We start from the raw sequence: 16,822 nt of genomic DNA on the forward strand, positions 1-16,822 counted from the left end.
GCTGCAAAGATGTGTAGAAACCTAAGTTCAGTACTCCAACAACAGCCAAGGTTCAAAATTTTGTCACGTATCAGCTCGTATCAACCGATATGTATTTGCCTTTGCTTTGACAAGACCCCCCTTTTAACAAATGTTATGCATTTTTATTTTTTTAATATAAAATATTTTTATTAAAGATAAAGAAAAAAATGAATTCCCCCTTCCTCCTTCCTCCTTCCTCCTCTTAAGGAAGCTTACGCCTCTTGCGTTTTGAATTATGCTTCACGCCTCTAGGTAGTGGAACACCTCTGTGTTTTAAAACATTGAATCATTGATATTTATTTATTTTTTAATTTTAGTTTACTTTTAGAATAAAATATGCAAAATAATTATTTCATCTATTATGTCCATAAATCCATTTCATTTTTTGTTACATATTTACTTTTCTTAATTTTAATTTAATTTTTAGAATAAAACATGCAAAATAATTATTTGAATAAAAATAAATAATTATTTAGTTTTTAGAAAATTAGAATAAACACATGCAAAATAATTACTTATGTCCATGATTAGATAGTATGTTTATGTTCCCGACTTCCCGTTTATTGATTATAATATGTTCTTTTTTTTCATAAAACCCACTAAAACATGCTATTTTTATGCATAAATAGCTCATTTATGTCTTATATTTGGTAATATTGATGTTTATTTATGATTTATTAGAGTATTTATACCATTTTCCATGTGTTTCCATGCATATCTTAATTTTTCGTCCGTATCCATGCGTATCCAAGGTGTATCCCGATACGTCTCTTAAATTTTCCTTTCCGATACTTTGAACCTTGACAACGGCTAGAGAGGGTATTTTAGGAATGGAGGTGGGATGGGTGTTTTTGGAATTTTTATCAATATATTAGTCACATGATATTATATGTAACAGAAAGTTAACAGTAAGGGTAGACTTAGTCAATTGTCATAAACATAGGGGTAGCGTTAGTCAATTTTCAAACAGTAAGAGTACACTTAATCAATTAGCTAAACCATAAGGGTAGTTTAAGAAATTTATTTATAATATAAATATATAATAGTAGACAATTTTTTTATATTTAAATATTTTAAATAATTAATAATTATTTTTGTTTTATATACTATTTTCAACTTTTATAATATAAAAATAATAATAATAATAATTAATTTTAATTAAATTAATAATCTAGTCTCTTAGGATGAATCAAAACCCGATTCAGTCGTGCAAAGCCCATTCAAATACCCATTATAGCCTTACATTGAAAATATTTCTCCATCAAATAAAGCACAGGAGTGCAGAAATGTTCCGATGCAAGGCTGTAAAGGGTCTTTGAACGAACCAGCAAATAAATTACCCCACAGTTGACTAATAAATAATAATAGTTTAATCATAAGTAAAAATTTATAGCAAAGATATATAATTATTGAAAAATAAGTTATAATAAAAATATAATAAATATTGAAAAAAATATATTAAGTTAATTAATAAATAGTTGAATTTCCGATAATACTTTTCAACAGCCGCAGACCGCAGAGTTTCCTTTATACCGTCTTTATCCCCAAATTCTTTTATTCTGCTTTAATGGCGATTCAATGCTTTCAGAACCTCTAGCAACATCCCTAAATTCATCGACTTCTGCACTACTTACCGGAACGGTCGTTACATTTACTGCGACCACTCCGAGAAATAAAATCATAAAAAAAATATGATGAACATGTACACAAAAACGACGGAAAAGACGGTATAGCGATACCAGAAGAAATCAGCATTTATGTGTATTAATTGTCAACTTAGACTTCTAGTTGGGAAGTTTTCAGGTCATTTTTGTGGAGTCGACAACTCATTAAGCTTCCATGTTTGATCATTTTTCTCCTCGTGGCTCCACTTTCCGGTTGGAATAGTTACAGCTTGAAAGCTTAATTAGAAATGCCGAACTATATATTTCTGTTATGTTATACCTCCGTATGCAGTATCCAATATCCATGCATCTGAAATCCGGAAAGAAGCAAAAATAAAAATAAAGAAAGAAATGTAAAAGGAATATATCTCCTTAGTCCTTACAAATGGAGCTCAGGCGCTAAAATGAAGACGAGGCGACTCAAAAGTTGGATTTTACTAAAAAGAGACCTAGTGCAAAAGTAAAGAGGAAAAGAGAAGCGCACCAAGCAAGAAAAGAGGAAAACAGAAAAGCTAATTTGGTTCGTCTTTTCACTTGTCAGTTTAGGTTCAGGGTAGAGTACTCAGTACTGATCCTACTGGATATAGTGGATGCCCAACCCAAGCAATGGTGAGTGGTATGCTTCCGGTAAGGAGCATTTCATGAGTCATGACCAGAGGGGGAGAAAGCTACCCTTCACGCTTTCACGTGAAGTCATGACTAGAGAGGGAGAAAGCTATCCTTCGGCTGGTTCCAATCCCTCTCCCTGTTATTGCTCTTTGAGGTTGAATCTCTGCAATTTCCTCGTAAGAATTTCTACGAAGTAGGTTTCATTTGTCGGTGGATCTGGGTAAGTCCTCCAAATTTATTTGTGTTGTGTTTTTACATAGCTAGACTTTTTTTTTTATGCGTATAAAATACCAAGCATTCAAGGCTCAAGCAACCTTTGTTTTATATATTCTTTCTCCTTCTCCCCACTTTTCCAGTTCTCCTTATTTTAAAAGTCGCACTGTAAGTGTAAATTTTAGCTACTATATGTGAGGACCAAATCCGATTTCTTCGCCTTTCGCCTTTTCCTTAAATGCATGATGGCTGCAAATTTGTCTCTCTTATTATAAGTCTTCGTCTTTTCCTTCGTCCTTAGAGGAAAAGGAATGAAAAATAAGAGCCTAGATCTCTTTGGAACCTGGAAGAGAGAAGAGATTTGTTGTGGATAGCCATTAGCCAGCCCTTACCCTTCTGATAAAATTTGGCGCGCTCTGTGATGTGATTCACTGATTCTCTCTCTCTCTCTCTCTCCAGCTTTTCAACCACCTATTTCGTGTCGTGGGCTATTCTTTTGTTTGGCATGACTGCTTTGTTATCGAGAATCTTCTTATCTTTGTAGTTTGTACCACGTGATTGTATCTTAAACGCTTTTTCTGTGTTTCTACTTTCTCCGAAAAAAGAAACCAATAAAGTAATAAAAAATTCCATTCAAAGAGATTCCTTGACAGTTGGTTTTTCTTCCATTTGATTGGCCAATGTTGAGCATTTGGGTCGGAGGCTGTAGTTCAATAGGAAGCAACAGTGACCTCCCAAATTCTATAGTCTATACCTGCCTAAACTACCACAGAAACGCATAATTAAATATTGGGCCAAAGAAGTTTGTCGGAAGAATTTTGACGCTCCTGAGATCAAGTTGTTTGGTGTTGGCTTTCTTCCATTCTTGCACTATCTTTTTGAACAAACTATTGGTAGTGGCTCCGTTTTGGACTCTTGGGCTTTATCCACTACTTGAAATTTGTTTTGTAAAAATATACAACAAATCGGTGAACATGAGAATGGTATGGACATCAAGTGGGAATTTATCGAGAAGAGCGCTCGGATGCTTCTTGTTTTTGTCTCCTCTGGCCATGTGAATCAAAGTAACGAGATTAGCCGAATTCATTAGTATACGCTTTTTTCTTGGAGTTCCTCTGTCTCTGTTTTTTCATCTCATTTCTTCTCTCATTTGTCCCGTCTATTCCACAAAAATGCTTTGGCTTTTCCATGCAGATCTGTAAGTACCGGTGGCCAGGAATAGAATCTAAGCGTGAAGGTCGAGTCCCCGTCAAGCCATGGATCTCGATTGTGGCAAGTGTTGGAGTACTTCCAAGGTTCATTCATCTCCTTTCTGGTTGAACTTCATTGCGCTTCACTTTAGTCTGATTATGATAGTGAAATAGGTGCTACCTGTAAAAATCGTGTGCTACTCACTTGAGCTTCCTTTAATCTGCTAGAAATATGATTTGGTTCACTAAGAAGAAAATTGGGTGTTTATGTCTTTTTCTTACCGCGTTAATGGTTCATTGAATTCCTTTTGCAGAAGGACTCTTGGAAGACAATTTTGTTGTTAGCTTATCAAAGTCTTGGTGTGGTCTATGGGGACCTGAGTATCTCCCCTCTGTATGTTTACAAGAGCACGTTTGCAGAAGACATTCATCATTCGGAGACGAATGAAGAGATTTTTGGCGTGCTATCTTTTGTCTTCTGGACTCTAACTCTAGTTCCTCTTTTCAAGTACGTCTTTGTGGTTCTTCGAGCTGATGACAATGGAGAGGGTAAATACCACAAGTCTGTTTAGAATTATTGTGAGAGTACTAGAAATCTTCAATATTTTACAGATATAATATTTGTGCCCCACTTATGCTTGTGCCTTCTGTACATGATTTGCAGGTGGAACTTTTGCTCTTTATTCTTTGATATGTAGGCACGCAAAAGTTAGCCTTCTGCCCAACAGGCAGGTTGCAGATGAAGCACTCTCTACATATAAATTAGAATCTCCTCCGGAGAAGAAAAACCGCTCAAGGGTGAAAATTTTGCTTGAGAAGCACAAATCCCTGCACACTGCTTTGTTAATATTAGTTCTGCTTGGTACCTGTATGGTAATTGGGGATGGATTGCTCACACCAGCCATTTCTGGTATTTGCTTCCCCTGTTTTGTAAGTTTATTCTTTATCTCTGCATCCTCTACCTTCCCTGACCAAATCTCTCTCTCTCTCTCTCTCTCTCTCTCTCTCTAGTTTTCTCAGCAGTTTCAGGCCTTGAGTTATCAATGTCCAAGGAACACCACCAGTGTAAGTTTGTCAAATCTCTAATTCTGGATATTTCCTTTTATCATTTTCCTTAATATATTTCATTGACAGTAGGAGCAGTCAGTGAATAAAACCTGTTCGCCTGATCTTACATGGAACTTATACTCTTTATTATGCATGCCTAGTAAATATAATCATGCCAATTTTTATTAAGAACTTCCTATCAATGAAACAAAACAGACTTGCATTGATTCTTTGCCCTAAACATTCTTTAACTTCCTGTTAGTTTCTCCCCTATCTATGAAATCTGGACATGATATTTTGGTAATAAGAACTATTTGTTTCAATGTAGAAGGGGAAAACAATAAAGTATCTTTTACTATTGCTTATCCATAAAAAAACAAGCATTTTTTCTGAATAAAAAGAAGAAATTTGTCAATAGCGTTATTAGTTTGAACAGGACAGAACATTTGTGTTTCAGATAACAAAGGGCTTTGATGCGGTGAATGGAAACTTTAGTCCATTCTGACTTCAAGATTGTCCCTTAGTAATTGTTGACTTTTTTGGATAAATTGATTTTAAACAATTAATGGGGAAGAATTCATAAAAAAAAAACAATTAATGGGGAAGAATGTATGTGTTTCATACAACCAGAAGTATGCTGCAGCAAGTGGTAGCTCTCTTTAAGGTGGGAAAGTGGGTAAGAGGGTCCACTTGGGTCCATCTGGACCAGTTAGTGAGAAAAGGCTTTAAAAAACAGGTTGAACTAGAGGGACTGACTAGTTGTCCAATTTGTTGTCTGAAATACACTATTCTTTGGTCCTATCTCCATCTCTTTCATGGTGGCCGGTATATGGAAAGTCAACTTTTGCTGAAAGCCCCTTCTTACAAAGTGGAAAGTGCATCTTTGGTGCTGATGCATATTGACAATAAAAGTAATTATATGTGCTTTCATTTTTTATCCAAAACCAAAATATGAGTTATGGTGCATACAAAATATGCTGCCATTTCAGTGTCAGGTATCACAGGGAACTTCAGTATTGAACTTCTAATTGTCCAATCATTGCCACTATGTAACAATACTGTAGTACCAGTATGACACTTGAGGAAAACAGTCTAATCATCGGCTACAAGTTTTATTTAATGCATCTCAACGTTAACAAATTTGTGGTTATGTTCTCCATTGCAGATGCAGTGGTTCCGATCACATGCTTCATATTAGTGTGTCTATTTGCTCTTCAACACTATGGCACACATCGGGTCGGATTCATTTTTGCACCAATTGTGCTAACTTGGCTACTGTGCATCAGTGCTCTTGGCTTGTACAATATATTCCACTGGAACCCACATGTTTATCAGGCTCTTTCTCCATATTACATGTACAAGTTCTTAAAGAAAACAAGGAGAAGTGGCTGGATGTCTTTGGGTGGAATCTTATTGTGCATAACAGGTACTTTTTTTGTTATTTTCATAACATGTACATCTGAAATTGCATAACCAGAGATTCTGGTAATTCACAAAGGGAAAAAAGGCCATTGCCCAATGTTGGTTCCAGTTATATGAGGTCTTGGGAAGGGTGGACTAGATATGGCCTAACCCTTGGCATTTTCTGCCCAAAGTGACCATTCTCAAACACAGGAATATGCCTAGTTTTAAAAGACTTGCACCCTTAAATCTTTGTTTTCATCATTGCAAGCAGTAGTTTGTATTTTCACTAGGAATATGCCTCGTTTAACAAAGATAGGATTACCCATATCAGTTCTCTCTATATATTGTGGTATAATATTGCATAGGCCATCTCCAACCCACCCATGGTGTTCCAGTATGGTTGTTGAATTTGCTACTTAACGCATTTGAGTAGATTCTTGTTTCAATGCGAGTTAATTCACAAATTGGGATGAATTAATCATATTTCATAATTTCATTTTTAACCGCTTTAACTAAGGACCCACTTTTTATCATTAATAAATAAAACATTTTATCAGTTGTCGTAATTATTTTTTATCATTTTCTTTATCATGAATATCATCATCATCTAAGCCTTGTCCTGACTATATGAGGTTGGCTACATGAATCCTGTTTTACCATTCCATTCTGTTCAGTGCCATATCCATCATCAAATTATGGGCTCTTAGATCCTTTAGTTAAATACCAAGCTATTAAGTGTACAATGTAGATGTTGTTTGCAACTTTTATTTATTTGTCCACCATGTCTATGCAGTAATGGACCACGTTTCTGTCTAGTAATTTTGTCTTTAGATTCTCAATTTTTTTGGTTGATTTATTTAACAGGTGAATAGTTCAATTTTCGTACAAATATAATACAAATGAAGTGCCAATGATCCCTATGATATGTGGTTACAAATGCAGGCTCAGAGGCAATGTTTGCAGATCTTGGCCACTTCACTTACACTGCAATCCAGGTCATTTGATCATGACTAGGAAACCCCCTCCCAAACTGATATTCAATTTGCTAGAATCTATTTCTTCTACCAAATTCTTACTGTATCCAACTGCAGATTGCATTTACATTCCTGGTTTATCCTGCACTTATTTTAGCGTACATGGGTCAAGCTGCATATTTGTCAAAGCATCATCACAACAGTTACAAGATTGGCTTTTACGTCTCTGTTCCAGGTATTCTTCTCTTCAAGCCTGAATATTACACCATTACTCAGAATATATCTGTTGTGAGATATGCAAATGGAGAAGAAAACACAAGATTTTACATGGTTCATTGTTTTGTGCCTATGTTAGATCCCTGCGAAATTTACTTTTCTCAATCAACTGTATACAATCACAGAGAACAAGTTGTTTTTGTCTATGATTGAATTAGTTTTCTTAAGGTTTTCTAATTTGGTTATAATTGAGAATAAACATGTACTGATGATACCCCTGTATGGACAATGTGTGCATACCATTTGGCTCCTAGAACGCTTTTAAGTTTTCTTGTTAAGTGGTCCTAATACAAAACGCCTTTCATCAGTATGATCTTCTATATTTGGAAAACTAAATAGCCCAACGAGAAATTAGTGAGCATCAACTGGATATTCAATACTTCCCTATTCTTAAAATTCACCTTTCATTATTATATGCCACTTCCACCAGCATATAGTAAAAACACAAATATCAGTTGCTTCAGTTGCAAAAGGCATTTTTTTAATCACTCTGGAATAAGAAAGCCAAATAAAATGCATAACAGTGGCTACTATCAGACTTGAACATGTATTCTATAACAGCAAGCAATGGCTCTATAACAGCAATATGGAGGTTAAAGGGCAGCCCAGTGCACGAGGCTCCCACCAATGTGGGATCTGGCGAGGGACAGAGTATGCAGCCTTAACCCCTGCACATACAGATACTCTGTTTCCAAGATTTGAACCCTGGTCACCCAGGTCACAATGGAGGTTGATATCAAAAAATAAGTCATTTAGTACAGTCTGTACTATAACAATATTTGAGTTTGTTATTCAGTTGGCAGGGTCGGTAGGACACCTGTACCAATAATCACCACGTGGCACATTTAACACGTGTTTCTTCCTTGTATTTCTTGATTCTCGAGAACCTTCTCTTGTATCTCTTTAAACTAAAGAAATGAAAATGCTTGACACTTTTTTGCCTTTCTGCATTTTAGATGGTATGAGAGCCAAATTGCTCTGTTTTTGCAATTTCTGTTTAAACTCGTATGAGCCCGTCACCTTCAGTTCATTTCTTCAATGGCATCCAACATTGCTACCAGAGGAATGATTGGAACTCCTTCAAATCCGGTGTTTGCATATTATCTTCACCCTTCAGACAACCCCGGAGCTATTCTAGTTTCCTGTCCACTGACCAAAGACAACTATGCAACATGGAGAAGAGCAATGTTGAATACTCTCAACGCCAAGCACAAGGTTGGATTCGTGGATGGATCAATTTCAAAACCTGAACCAGCTAATTATAGTGAATTTCTTGCCTGGTTCAAATCCAACTCCATGGTGATATCTTGACTCTTTAATGCGTTAGCCAGAGATCTGCATGAAAGCATTGCCTATGCAGAGATAGCCAGAGATATTTGGAAGGATTTGGAGGATCGATATTCACAAGGAAATGCTCCACGAGTCTTTGAACTGAAGCGAGACTTGTCTCTGCTTCGTCAAGAAAATTTGTCAATTGCTATGTATTACACAAAACTAAGAGTCTGTGGGATGCTATCTTTGTATACTCGTCCACTCCGAATTGTTCATGCGGTGGTGCCATCAAAGTTATCTTGGATGAGAGAGAAAAGGAACGAGTCTACCAATTCCTCTTAGGACTCGGTGAACGATTTAACACCATAAGATTTAGTATTCTTACCATGAAACCACTGCCAAATGTCAGCAAGGTCTATGCTCTTGTATCACAAGAAGAAAAACACCTCTCTTTAAGTGGTAGCAAACCACCAACCGTGGATAGTGCAGCCTTCTATGCGAGTGGATCTGGATCCAGGAATCCACAAAAACAGAAAGATTGGCCTCACCTTCGTTGTGATCATTGTAAAAAGATTGGGCATGTCAAGGCAAAATGCTATGAGCTTGTCGACTATCCATCAGACTTGGAGACTAAGAATAAAACCAACAACAAAAACACTTCCAAGAAATAGTCGTCTGCCTCCAATCAGGCAACAACAAATACTCCATCAGAATCCCCAGTCCTGGCTTAACCATTGAGCAATACCGCCAACTAGTTAACTTTCTTGATGGTGAGAATCAGACCACCATTGCGACATCTGCATACTTTGCGCGTAAGGTTTCTGGTTCAGTTAATCTTGTTAGTTCAAGATCCTGGCTCATTGACAGTGGAGCCTCGGATCACATGACTTGCCATGCTGAAGACACCACTGGACTAGATAATCATCATAATCTAGTTCTATTGCCCAATGGTACTCTTTTACCTGTTGATTCTAAACTGCAAGTGCCCTTGAATTCTGATATAACGTTAAAAGATGTGTTACATGTACCAGACTTCAAGTGTAACTTAATCTCAGTTAGCAGGATTACATTAGAATTAAACTGTGTCATAGTGTTCTTTCCCACATTCTGCATTATGCAGGACCAAGCAACCAGGAAACTGATTGGGGTGGGTATCATGCATGATGGTCTTTACCACTTCTATATTGCACCCTCAACTACTCCAACAACTGTGGCCTTCTGTTCTTCTACCGTAGTGAATTCTCAGATATGGCATTCCAGATTGGGACATGCCTCCTATTCACGGCTGTCAAAGATACCTAGTTTGAGGATTGTACCACCATTTAATAAATGTTGTGACACTTGTTTTAGAGCCAAACAAACAAGGCTTAGTTATCCTATTAGTAGCAGTAGCACATCTTCTTTGTTTGAAATAATCCATCGTGACATATGGGGTGGATATCATACCCCCTCTCACAGTGGTGCCCATTATTTCCTCACTATAGTTGATGATTTTTCTCGAGCTACCTGGGTGTACTTGCTTAAGCACAACTTCGAAGCCAACTCTTACTTTGTCATGTTTTTGGCTCTCGTGCAAAACTAGTTTCACACTACCATTAAGAGTGCACATTTGGAAAATGGTTCAAAATTTTTATTTGGACCAATGCTCTCTTACCTACATGAGCATGGGATAGAACATCAGAGATCTTGTGACAACAAAATGGGGTTGTTAAAAGAAAACATCGGCATTTATTGGAGACAGCAAGGGCCCTCAGATTTCAAGCCAACCTACCAATTACATCCTGGGGAGAATGTGTACTCATTGCGGCACACATCATTAATTATTTGTCCAAACTTGTACTCTCGGGCAAGACTCCCTATGAAATACTCTTCCAAAGGCCACCCAACTATTATCATTTGAAGGTTTTCGGGTGCCTGTGTTATGCTCAGACTCTTTGCGGAGGACGTGACAAATTTGACTCAAGATCCATTAAATGCATGTTCGTTGGATATCCACATGGCCAAAATAGGGTTATAGACTTTACAGTCTTGAGACACCAATTCTTTGTGTCACATGATGTTTTTTTTTTTCTTTTTTTTTTTTTAAATCAGTTCCCTTACAATGCAACAACATTGCAAGATGCAAATGGATCAGATTCGGGCCCAGTCATACCACTGCCTGTCACAAATATAGACCCAGAACCATTGGAGCACAATTACACCCAACATTCCACTTCAACCATATCTGGAACTGAGAATACATTGCAGTCCATCTCATCTATCCGGTTTGTTTGTCCTACCATTCGATACCCCATATCCAATTATTCCTCCAACTGTCCAAACATCCCATTTGAGCCCACCAGTTACTCTCAAGCCCAAAAACACTCATGTTGGAGAGAGGCGATGTAAATTGAACTAAATGCTCTTCAAGCTACCAACACTTGGACCCTTACAACATTACCCCCCCACAAGAAGGCTGGCTATTGGGTGAAAATGAGTCTACAAAACCAAATTGAAACCGGATGGTTCAATTGAACAATTCAAAGTTCGTTTAGTGGCCAAAGGGTACACTCAAGCTGAACGAATTGACTACAGTGAAACTTATGCCTCGATTGCAAAGCTAGTGATAGTCTGTTGTTTACTTGCATTAGCTATGGCTTGAAAATGGGAACCCATCAAATGGATGTGAATAATTCCTTCTTGCATGGTGAACTCCGTGAAGAGATTTACATGACACCACCCCCGGGTCTGCTCAACTTCACTGGCCCGCGCGTGTGTTGCCTTAATAAGTCTATCTATGGATTCAAACAAGCCTCTCGAAATTGGTTTCATACATTAGTGCGGGCCCTCAAACAACGGGGATTCACTCAGTCTATAGCTGACACCACTCTCTTTACATCCTTTAGTCACAACTCAGCTCTTGCTATTTTGGCTTATGTTGATGACTTACTCATCGTAGGTAGTGATCCTACTCAAATTGTAGCGTTGAAGCAATATCTCCAAAATTATTTCCCAATTAAGAATCTTGACCCACTAAAATATATTTTGGGCATCGAAGTCTCAAGAACGGATGATGGCTTCTTCCTTTGTTAGAGAAAATATACACTTAACATACTCCAAGATGCTGACATGTTGGCTTGTAAGCCGTGTCCCTTCCCGATGGAGCAACAACATCGCCTTGAGCCAGATGCATGCCCACCCATTGATAATCCAGAATGCTACAGACAATTGGTTGGAAGGTTCATCTATTTGACCATTACTCGGCTAGAAATAACATACGATGTACATATTTTAAGTCAATTCATGTGCAAACCATGTCAGTAGCATATGGATGCAGCTTTTAGGGTCCTTTGCTATTTGAAGTCATCCCCAAATCAAGGAATTCGCCGCTCTACCAACAATGATCTGGTTTTGTGGGCCTACTGCAATTCTGATTGGGCAGGGTGTCCATTTACCATACGATCCACTATAGGCTACTTCATCACTCTTGGCCATTCTCCCTTGTCATGGAAATCCAAGAAGCAATCTACACTATCCCGTTCCTCAGCTGAAGCCAAATACCGTTCCATGGCAGCTGCCATCAGTGAACTTTTGTGGCTCCGTTGGCTGTTCATAGACTCAAACCTACAACATTCTCAACCCATGGAACTATACTGCGATAATAAGGCAGCACTCCACATAGCAGTGAATCCAATATTCCATGAGTGTACCAAGCACATTGAAATTGATTGTCATTTCATCAGGCATCATCTTCAATCAGGAATTATCGTCACTTCCCACCTTCCTACAAAGAGTCAACCAGCCAACATCTTCACTAAGGCGCCGTTTGGCGCATCTTTTTGCGCGTTCTTTCGGCTTTTTACAAGCTGGGAAGACAGAAAATCGGTCTATTCCCGTTTGGCACGCGGAAGATCTAGCCGCCAAAAGACGTGGTGCCGAAAAGACGCGCGGAGCCCATTTTGGGCTGATTTTAGGAAGCTCTAAATGAAGCTTCCCGCGTCTTAAACGTTTTAATCTCGCGCGGAAAGACCCGAAACGACGCACGGAAAGATGCGCGTCTACCAACGGTCTTCGGGCTGCCCAGATCTTATGTCAAAAGCTCAATGTGTCTATTGACTGTTAGAGCTACGAGAAGATCTTCTCAAAAATACTTGCCAAACGGGCCCTAAGGCTCTAGGCAAGGATCAATTCATTGCAGCACTATCCAAGTTCGGCATTATTTGTAGCCATGCTCCTACTTGAGGGGGCATATTACAATCTGTACTGTAACAGTATTTGAGTTTGTTATTCGGTTGGCAGGGTCAGTAGGACACCTGTACTAGTAATCACCACGTGGCACATTTACCACATGTTTCTTCCTTGTATTTCTTGATTCTCGAGAACCTTCTCTTGTATCTACTTAAACTGGAGAAATGAAAATGCTCAACACTTTTTTGCCTTTCTGCATTTTAGATCATTTGATATGACTTGGAGCTTTTTCTGGGTGACTAATGGATTGTATCATCAATTTTGGTCTTGATTATAACCGAATTTTCTTGGCTGGTTGCAATTAGTAGTATCAGTTACATGCACTGGTTCACACAGAGAGAAAAGGTCTAGTGTTTGATTTTTTTTTTTCACAGAAAGTGTGAGGTGGCCAGTGCTTATAGTAGCAATTCTTGCTTCTGTGGTGGGAAGCCAAGCGATCATCAGTGGAACATTCTCTATCATCAACCAGAGCCAGTCATTGGGTTGCTTCCCAAGGGTCAAGGTTGTCCATACCTCTGAAAAGATACATGGCCAGATCTACATCCCTGAGATCAACTGGATGCTCATGATCCTCTGTATTGCTGTGACCATTGGGTTCAGAGACACGAAGCACATTGGAAATGCATCAGGTACATGTCCATGTCACTAATATCTCGTTCAGTTTCTTTCTTTATTCAAAATCCCCCCAATAAATTAATTGATGTTGTGCATCAAGATTTTGATGAACGTATGAAGTATAGCAAATTATTAGAAGTTTAGAACCTTATGTACTGCCTCATTGTAACAGCTTTAAATGGTGGTACCTGATTTTCTATCTTTCTTGGTCCAAAAGAAATTCATGGTTCTGTACAGAAAGATAGTCAAGCTGAATTGACTCAGCTTCCCCTAAGTTGACCGGTGATCTTTTAGTTAATATTTTAAAATTAAACTATGGAAGGGAGAAGTTAAGATGGAAGGGCCTAGATGCAATATCTTGCAATAGGACTAGGTATCTCACTATTTACAAAGTAGAGAGGAAATGGGGAAAGGTAGAAACAGAAAAAAGGATTGAGAACAAGAAGGATATTAGTGTCTTAGTGTCATAATCCTTATTACTTGATTGGAGCTCACCAATGTAGACAGAAAATGGAGTCTCACTAGTGGAGGTAGATGGAGTTTCCCCATGCAGTGAGGGGCTTTTGGTTTAGGAGCAAAAAGAGATGTTGGAGACGAGGCAGACCCTTAATTACTAGTGAGGGAGTACTTTGGAAAACAATACCTCGATATAATTCTTTACTTTTATCACTATATGTCTACTTTTCAAAAAATATTATTATTAATGGAGATATCTTTCATCCTTTCACTGCTGACGGACAAGTTCTATTAAAATTGGGTGGGCCCAGAATAAAACCTGCTAAAAAAAAGATTTTTTTTTCACAAATTTGACGAGTGGATAGTATATTGCAACTTAACAAGTCTTTACAGGCTAAGTAACCGTAGGTTGCAAAATAAGCTACTTCAAATTGAAATTTACAATAGAAACCGAAAGGCTACTAAAATACCTTACTTTCACAAAACTCTATTTCCAGTCTTTTGGTAAGCTGTAATTGGCTAAACCTCACACTGATTTTCAAGGCCAATGACTTCTGCCCATGGACATAAACTTCTGAAGTTCACCTCTTCATTACATGTATTAATGCAATTTTCCTGCTATCTAATTGCAGGGCTGGCAGTGATGACAGTAATGCTAGTTACCACATGCCTCACTTCATTAGTCATTATCATCTGTTGGCATAAACCACCTATTTTAGCCCTTGGCTTTCTACTCTTCTTTGGAACAATTGAAGTCCTCTATTTCTCAGCTTCACTCATCAAATTCCGTGAGGGGGCCTGGCTTCCCATCCTCCTAGCCCTCTTTCTGATGACCGTTATGTTTGTTTGGCATTATGCAACCATCAAGAAATATGAGTTTGATCTCCACAACAAGGTGTCCTTGGAGTGGCTCCTAGCCTTGGGTCCCAGCCTGGGCATTTCTAGAGTCCCTGGCATTGGCCTAGTGTACACTGATCTCACCTCTGGCATCCCTGCAAACTTCTCCCGCTTCGTCACTAACCTCCCTGCCTTCCATCGCGTCCTTGTCTTTGTGTGTGTCAAATCTGTACCTGTACCTTATGTGCCACCAGCTGAGCGTTATCTTGTGGGTCGTGTAGGTCCACCAGATCATAGGTCCTACAGATGCATTGTACGTTATGGGTACCGAGATGTTCATCAAGATGTAGACTCGTTTGAGTCTGAACTTGTTAATAGGCTGGCTGATTTCATCCGCTATGATGGATACAGGACCATGGGGGGGACTAATTCATGTATTGAGGATGATGGGTCCCGATCTGGTGAGTCAACAGGGGACTGTAGGCTGACGGTGATTGGAATGGTGGCATTCTCTGGTCCACCAGCTTACGAGATTGAGGAAAGTTTGCAGCCTGCAAGCGTATCACTGGGGTTCCAGACAGTGGAGAGTGTAACAGATGTAATAGAGATGGAGCCTATAGGTGGTGTAGAGAGGAGGGTGAGGTTCGCCATTGACAGTGAATCGGAGACTGATACACGATCTTACATGATGGATGCTGGTGTAGAGGAAGAGCTGGAAGAGCTTTTGACAGCTCAACAAGCAGGAACAGCGTTCATCCTTGGACACTCGCATGTGAGAGCAAAGCAAGGATCATCACTGCTGAAGAAAATAGCGATTGATTTTGGGTACAATTTTCTAAGGAGGAATTGCCGGGGACCGGATGTAGCACTGAAGGTGCCACCAGTGTCTCTCCTTGAGGTTGGTATGGTGTATGTTGTATAGCCCCCGACTACAAAGTGTATCTGGTTTAGCATGCCAAGTTTCTGTGGTTAGAACCCAACCAACCAGAGCGGTATATGTTGTAGAAAAATGATACTGATAAATTGCCAAGCTTATGGCAATAATAGCAAGGGGCACAGAGCCTCTGGAATATTCATACACAGTTCTTAATGGTTAACACGTCTGTTGCAACTTGCCAACATGATTATTTAAATGGATCCTAACTGGTATAGGGCAGACTTTTAGGCTGTGCACAGAACTTTTCGTCTCTTATAGTTATTTTCTGTCAAACTAAATTACTCTTGTTAGTTGTTACAATTGGTTTTAGAAAAGGAAACATATGGCCGCAGGATTAGCCTCATCCAATATATAATCCATCTTCCATTGAAGTCTGTCATCTGTTTTTTTTTTTCTTTCTTTTCTTATTACTTTTTTGGCAAATCCTTTTCTAAAAGTCCACCTAGTTACTTTTTTGGTAAAATATAAAAGGGAAAATTATTCATTCCCCCACCTCTCAAAATTGCCACTGTTTAGGCTGCCTTTGGTTGCAATGCAAATGTAGATATGTACACTATATATTTATCTATTTTTCAGTTCATGAATGCAAACACGGTTTACATTTTAATTCGCATTCATCTTGTTTGTTTGAAATCAGTGCAAAAATGTGGGCCCATTATTAAATGTTCCAACTATCTTATGCTCCAATGCCTTAACTTTGGTCAAAAAGTTAATTATCAAAAGAGCACAAAATTGTATCCAAAAAAATAGGTACTACAATGCTCTCTTCTCAAAGTACAAAAGTGTCAGAAAATATATTTTTGCTCTGATAATCATTACTTTTTTACGTATCAAATAAATGCAAACCGGGGTACATAAATACCCTGGTTTGGCGTTTATATCACAAATAAACGGAGCCTTAATAACAGAATCCGACACAATTCAAGAGTTGTAGGTGGGTGATAAGTGGGGGTTTTGTAAAGTAAATAAAAAATTTTTAAGGTGGGATAGATTATAATTTTCATAATATAAAAACCTCCCGAGGTTTTATTTTCACAAAAACCTCCCATGTAATGTAATTATGTAATATTGAAAAACCTG

At 38.3% G+C, this 16,822-nt stretch overlaps 1 protein-coding gene across 2 annotated transcripts; it reads left to right on the forward strand.

The window, feature by feature from the left end:
• The first annotated feature begins 2,097 nt into the window (after positions 1-2,097).
• LOC104594516 (potassium transporter 2-like) lies at positions 2,098-15,959 on the forward strand. Of its 2 annotated transcripts, none has more exons than XM_010254821.3 (10): positions 2,098-2,514; positions 3,702-3,802; positions 4,012-4,246; positions 4,362-4,607; positions 4,709-4,762; positions 5,910-6,170; positions 7,091-7,143; positions 7,240-7,357; positions 13,272-13,526; positions 14,601-15,959. In XM_010254821.3, the coding sequence occupies exons 2-10, from the start codon at positions 3,764-3,766 to the stop codon at positions 15,725-15,727; spliced, it is 2,388 nt and encodes a 795-aa protein (XP_010253123.1). In that variant the 5' UTR covers positions 2,098-2,514; positions 3,702-3,763; the 3' UTR covers positions 15,728-15,959. The 2 variants fall into 2 exon arrangements, with proteins under 2 accessions (XP_010253123.1, XP_010253124.1); XM_010254822.3 differs by lacking the exon at positions 2,098-2,514 and adding an exon at positions 3,206-3,571.
• Positions 15,960-16,822: the final 863 nt, after the last annotated feature.

This window comes from Nelumbo nucifera, chromosome 2, assembly GCF_055504915.1.
Source record: "Nelumbo nucifera cultivar China Antique chromosome 2, China Antique-T2T, whole genome shotgun sequence".
Taxonomy (NCBI): Eukaryota; Viridiplantae; Streptophyta; class Magnoliopsida; order Proteales; family Nelumbonaceae; genus Nelumbo; species Nelumbo nucifera.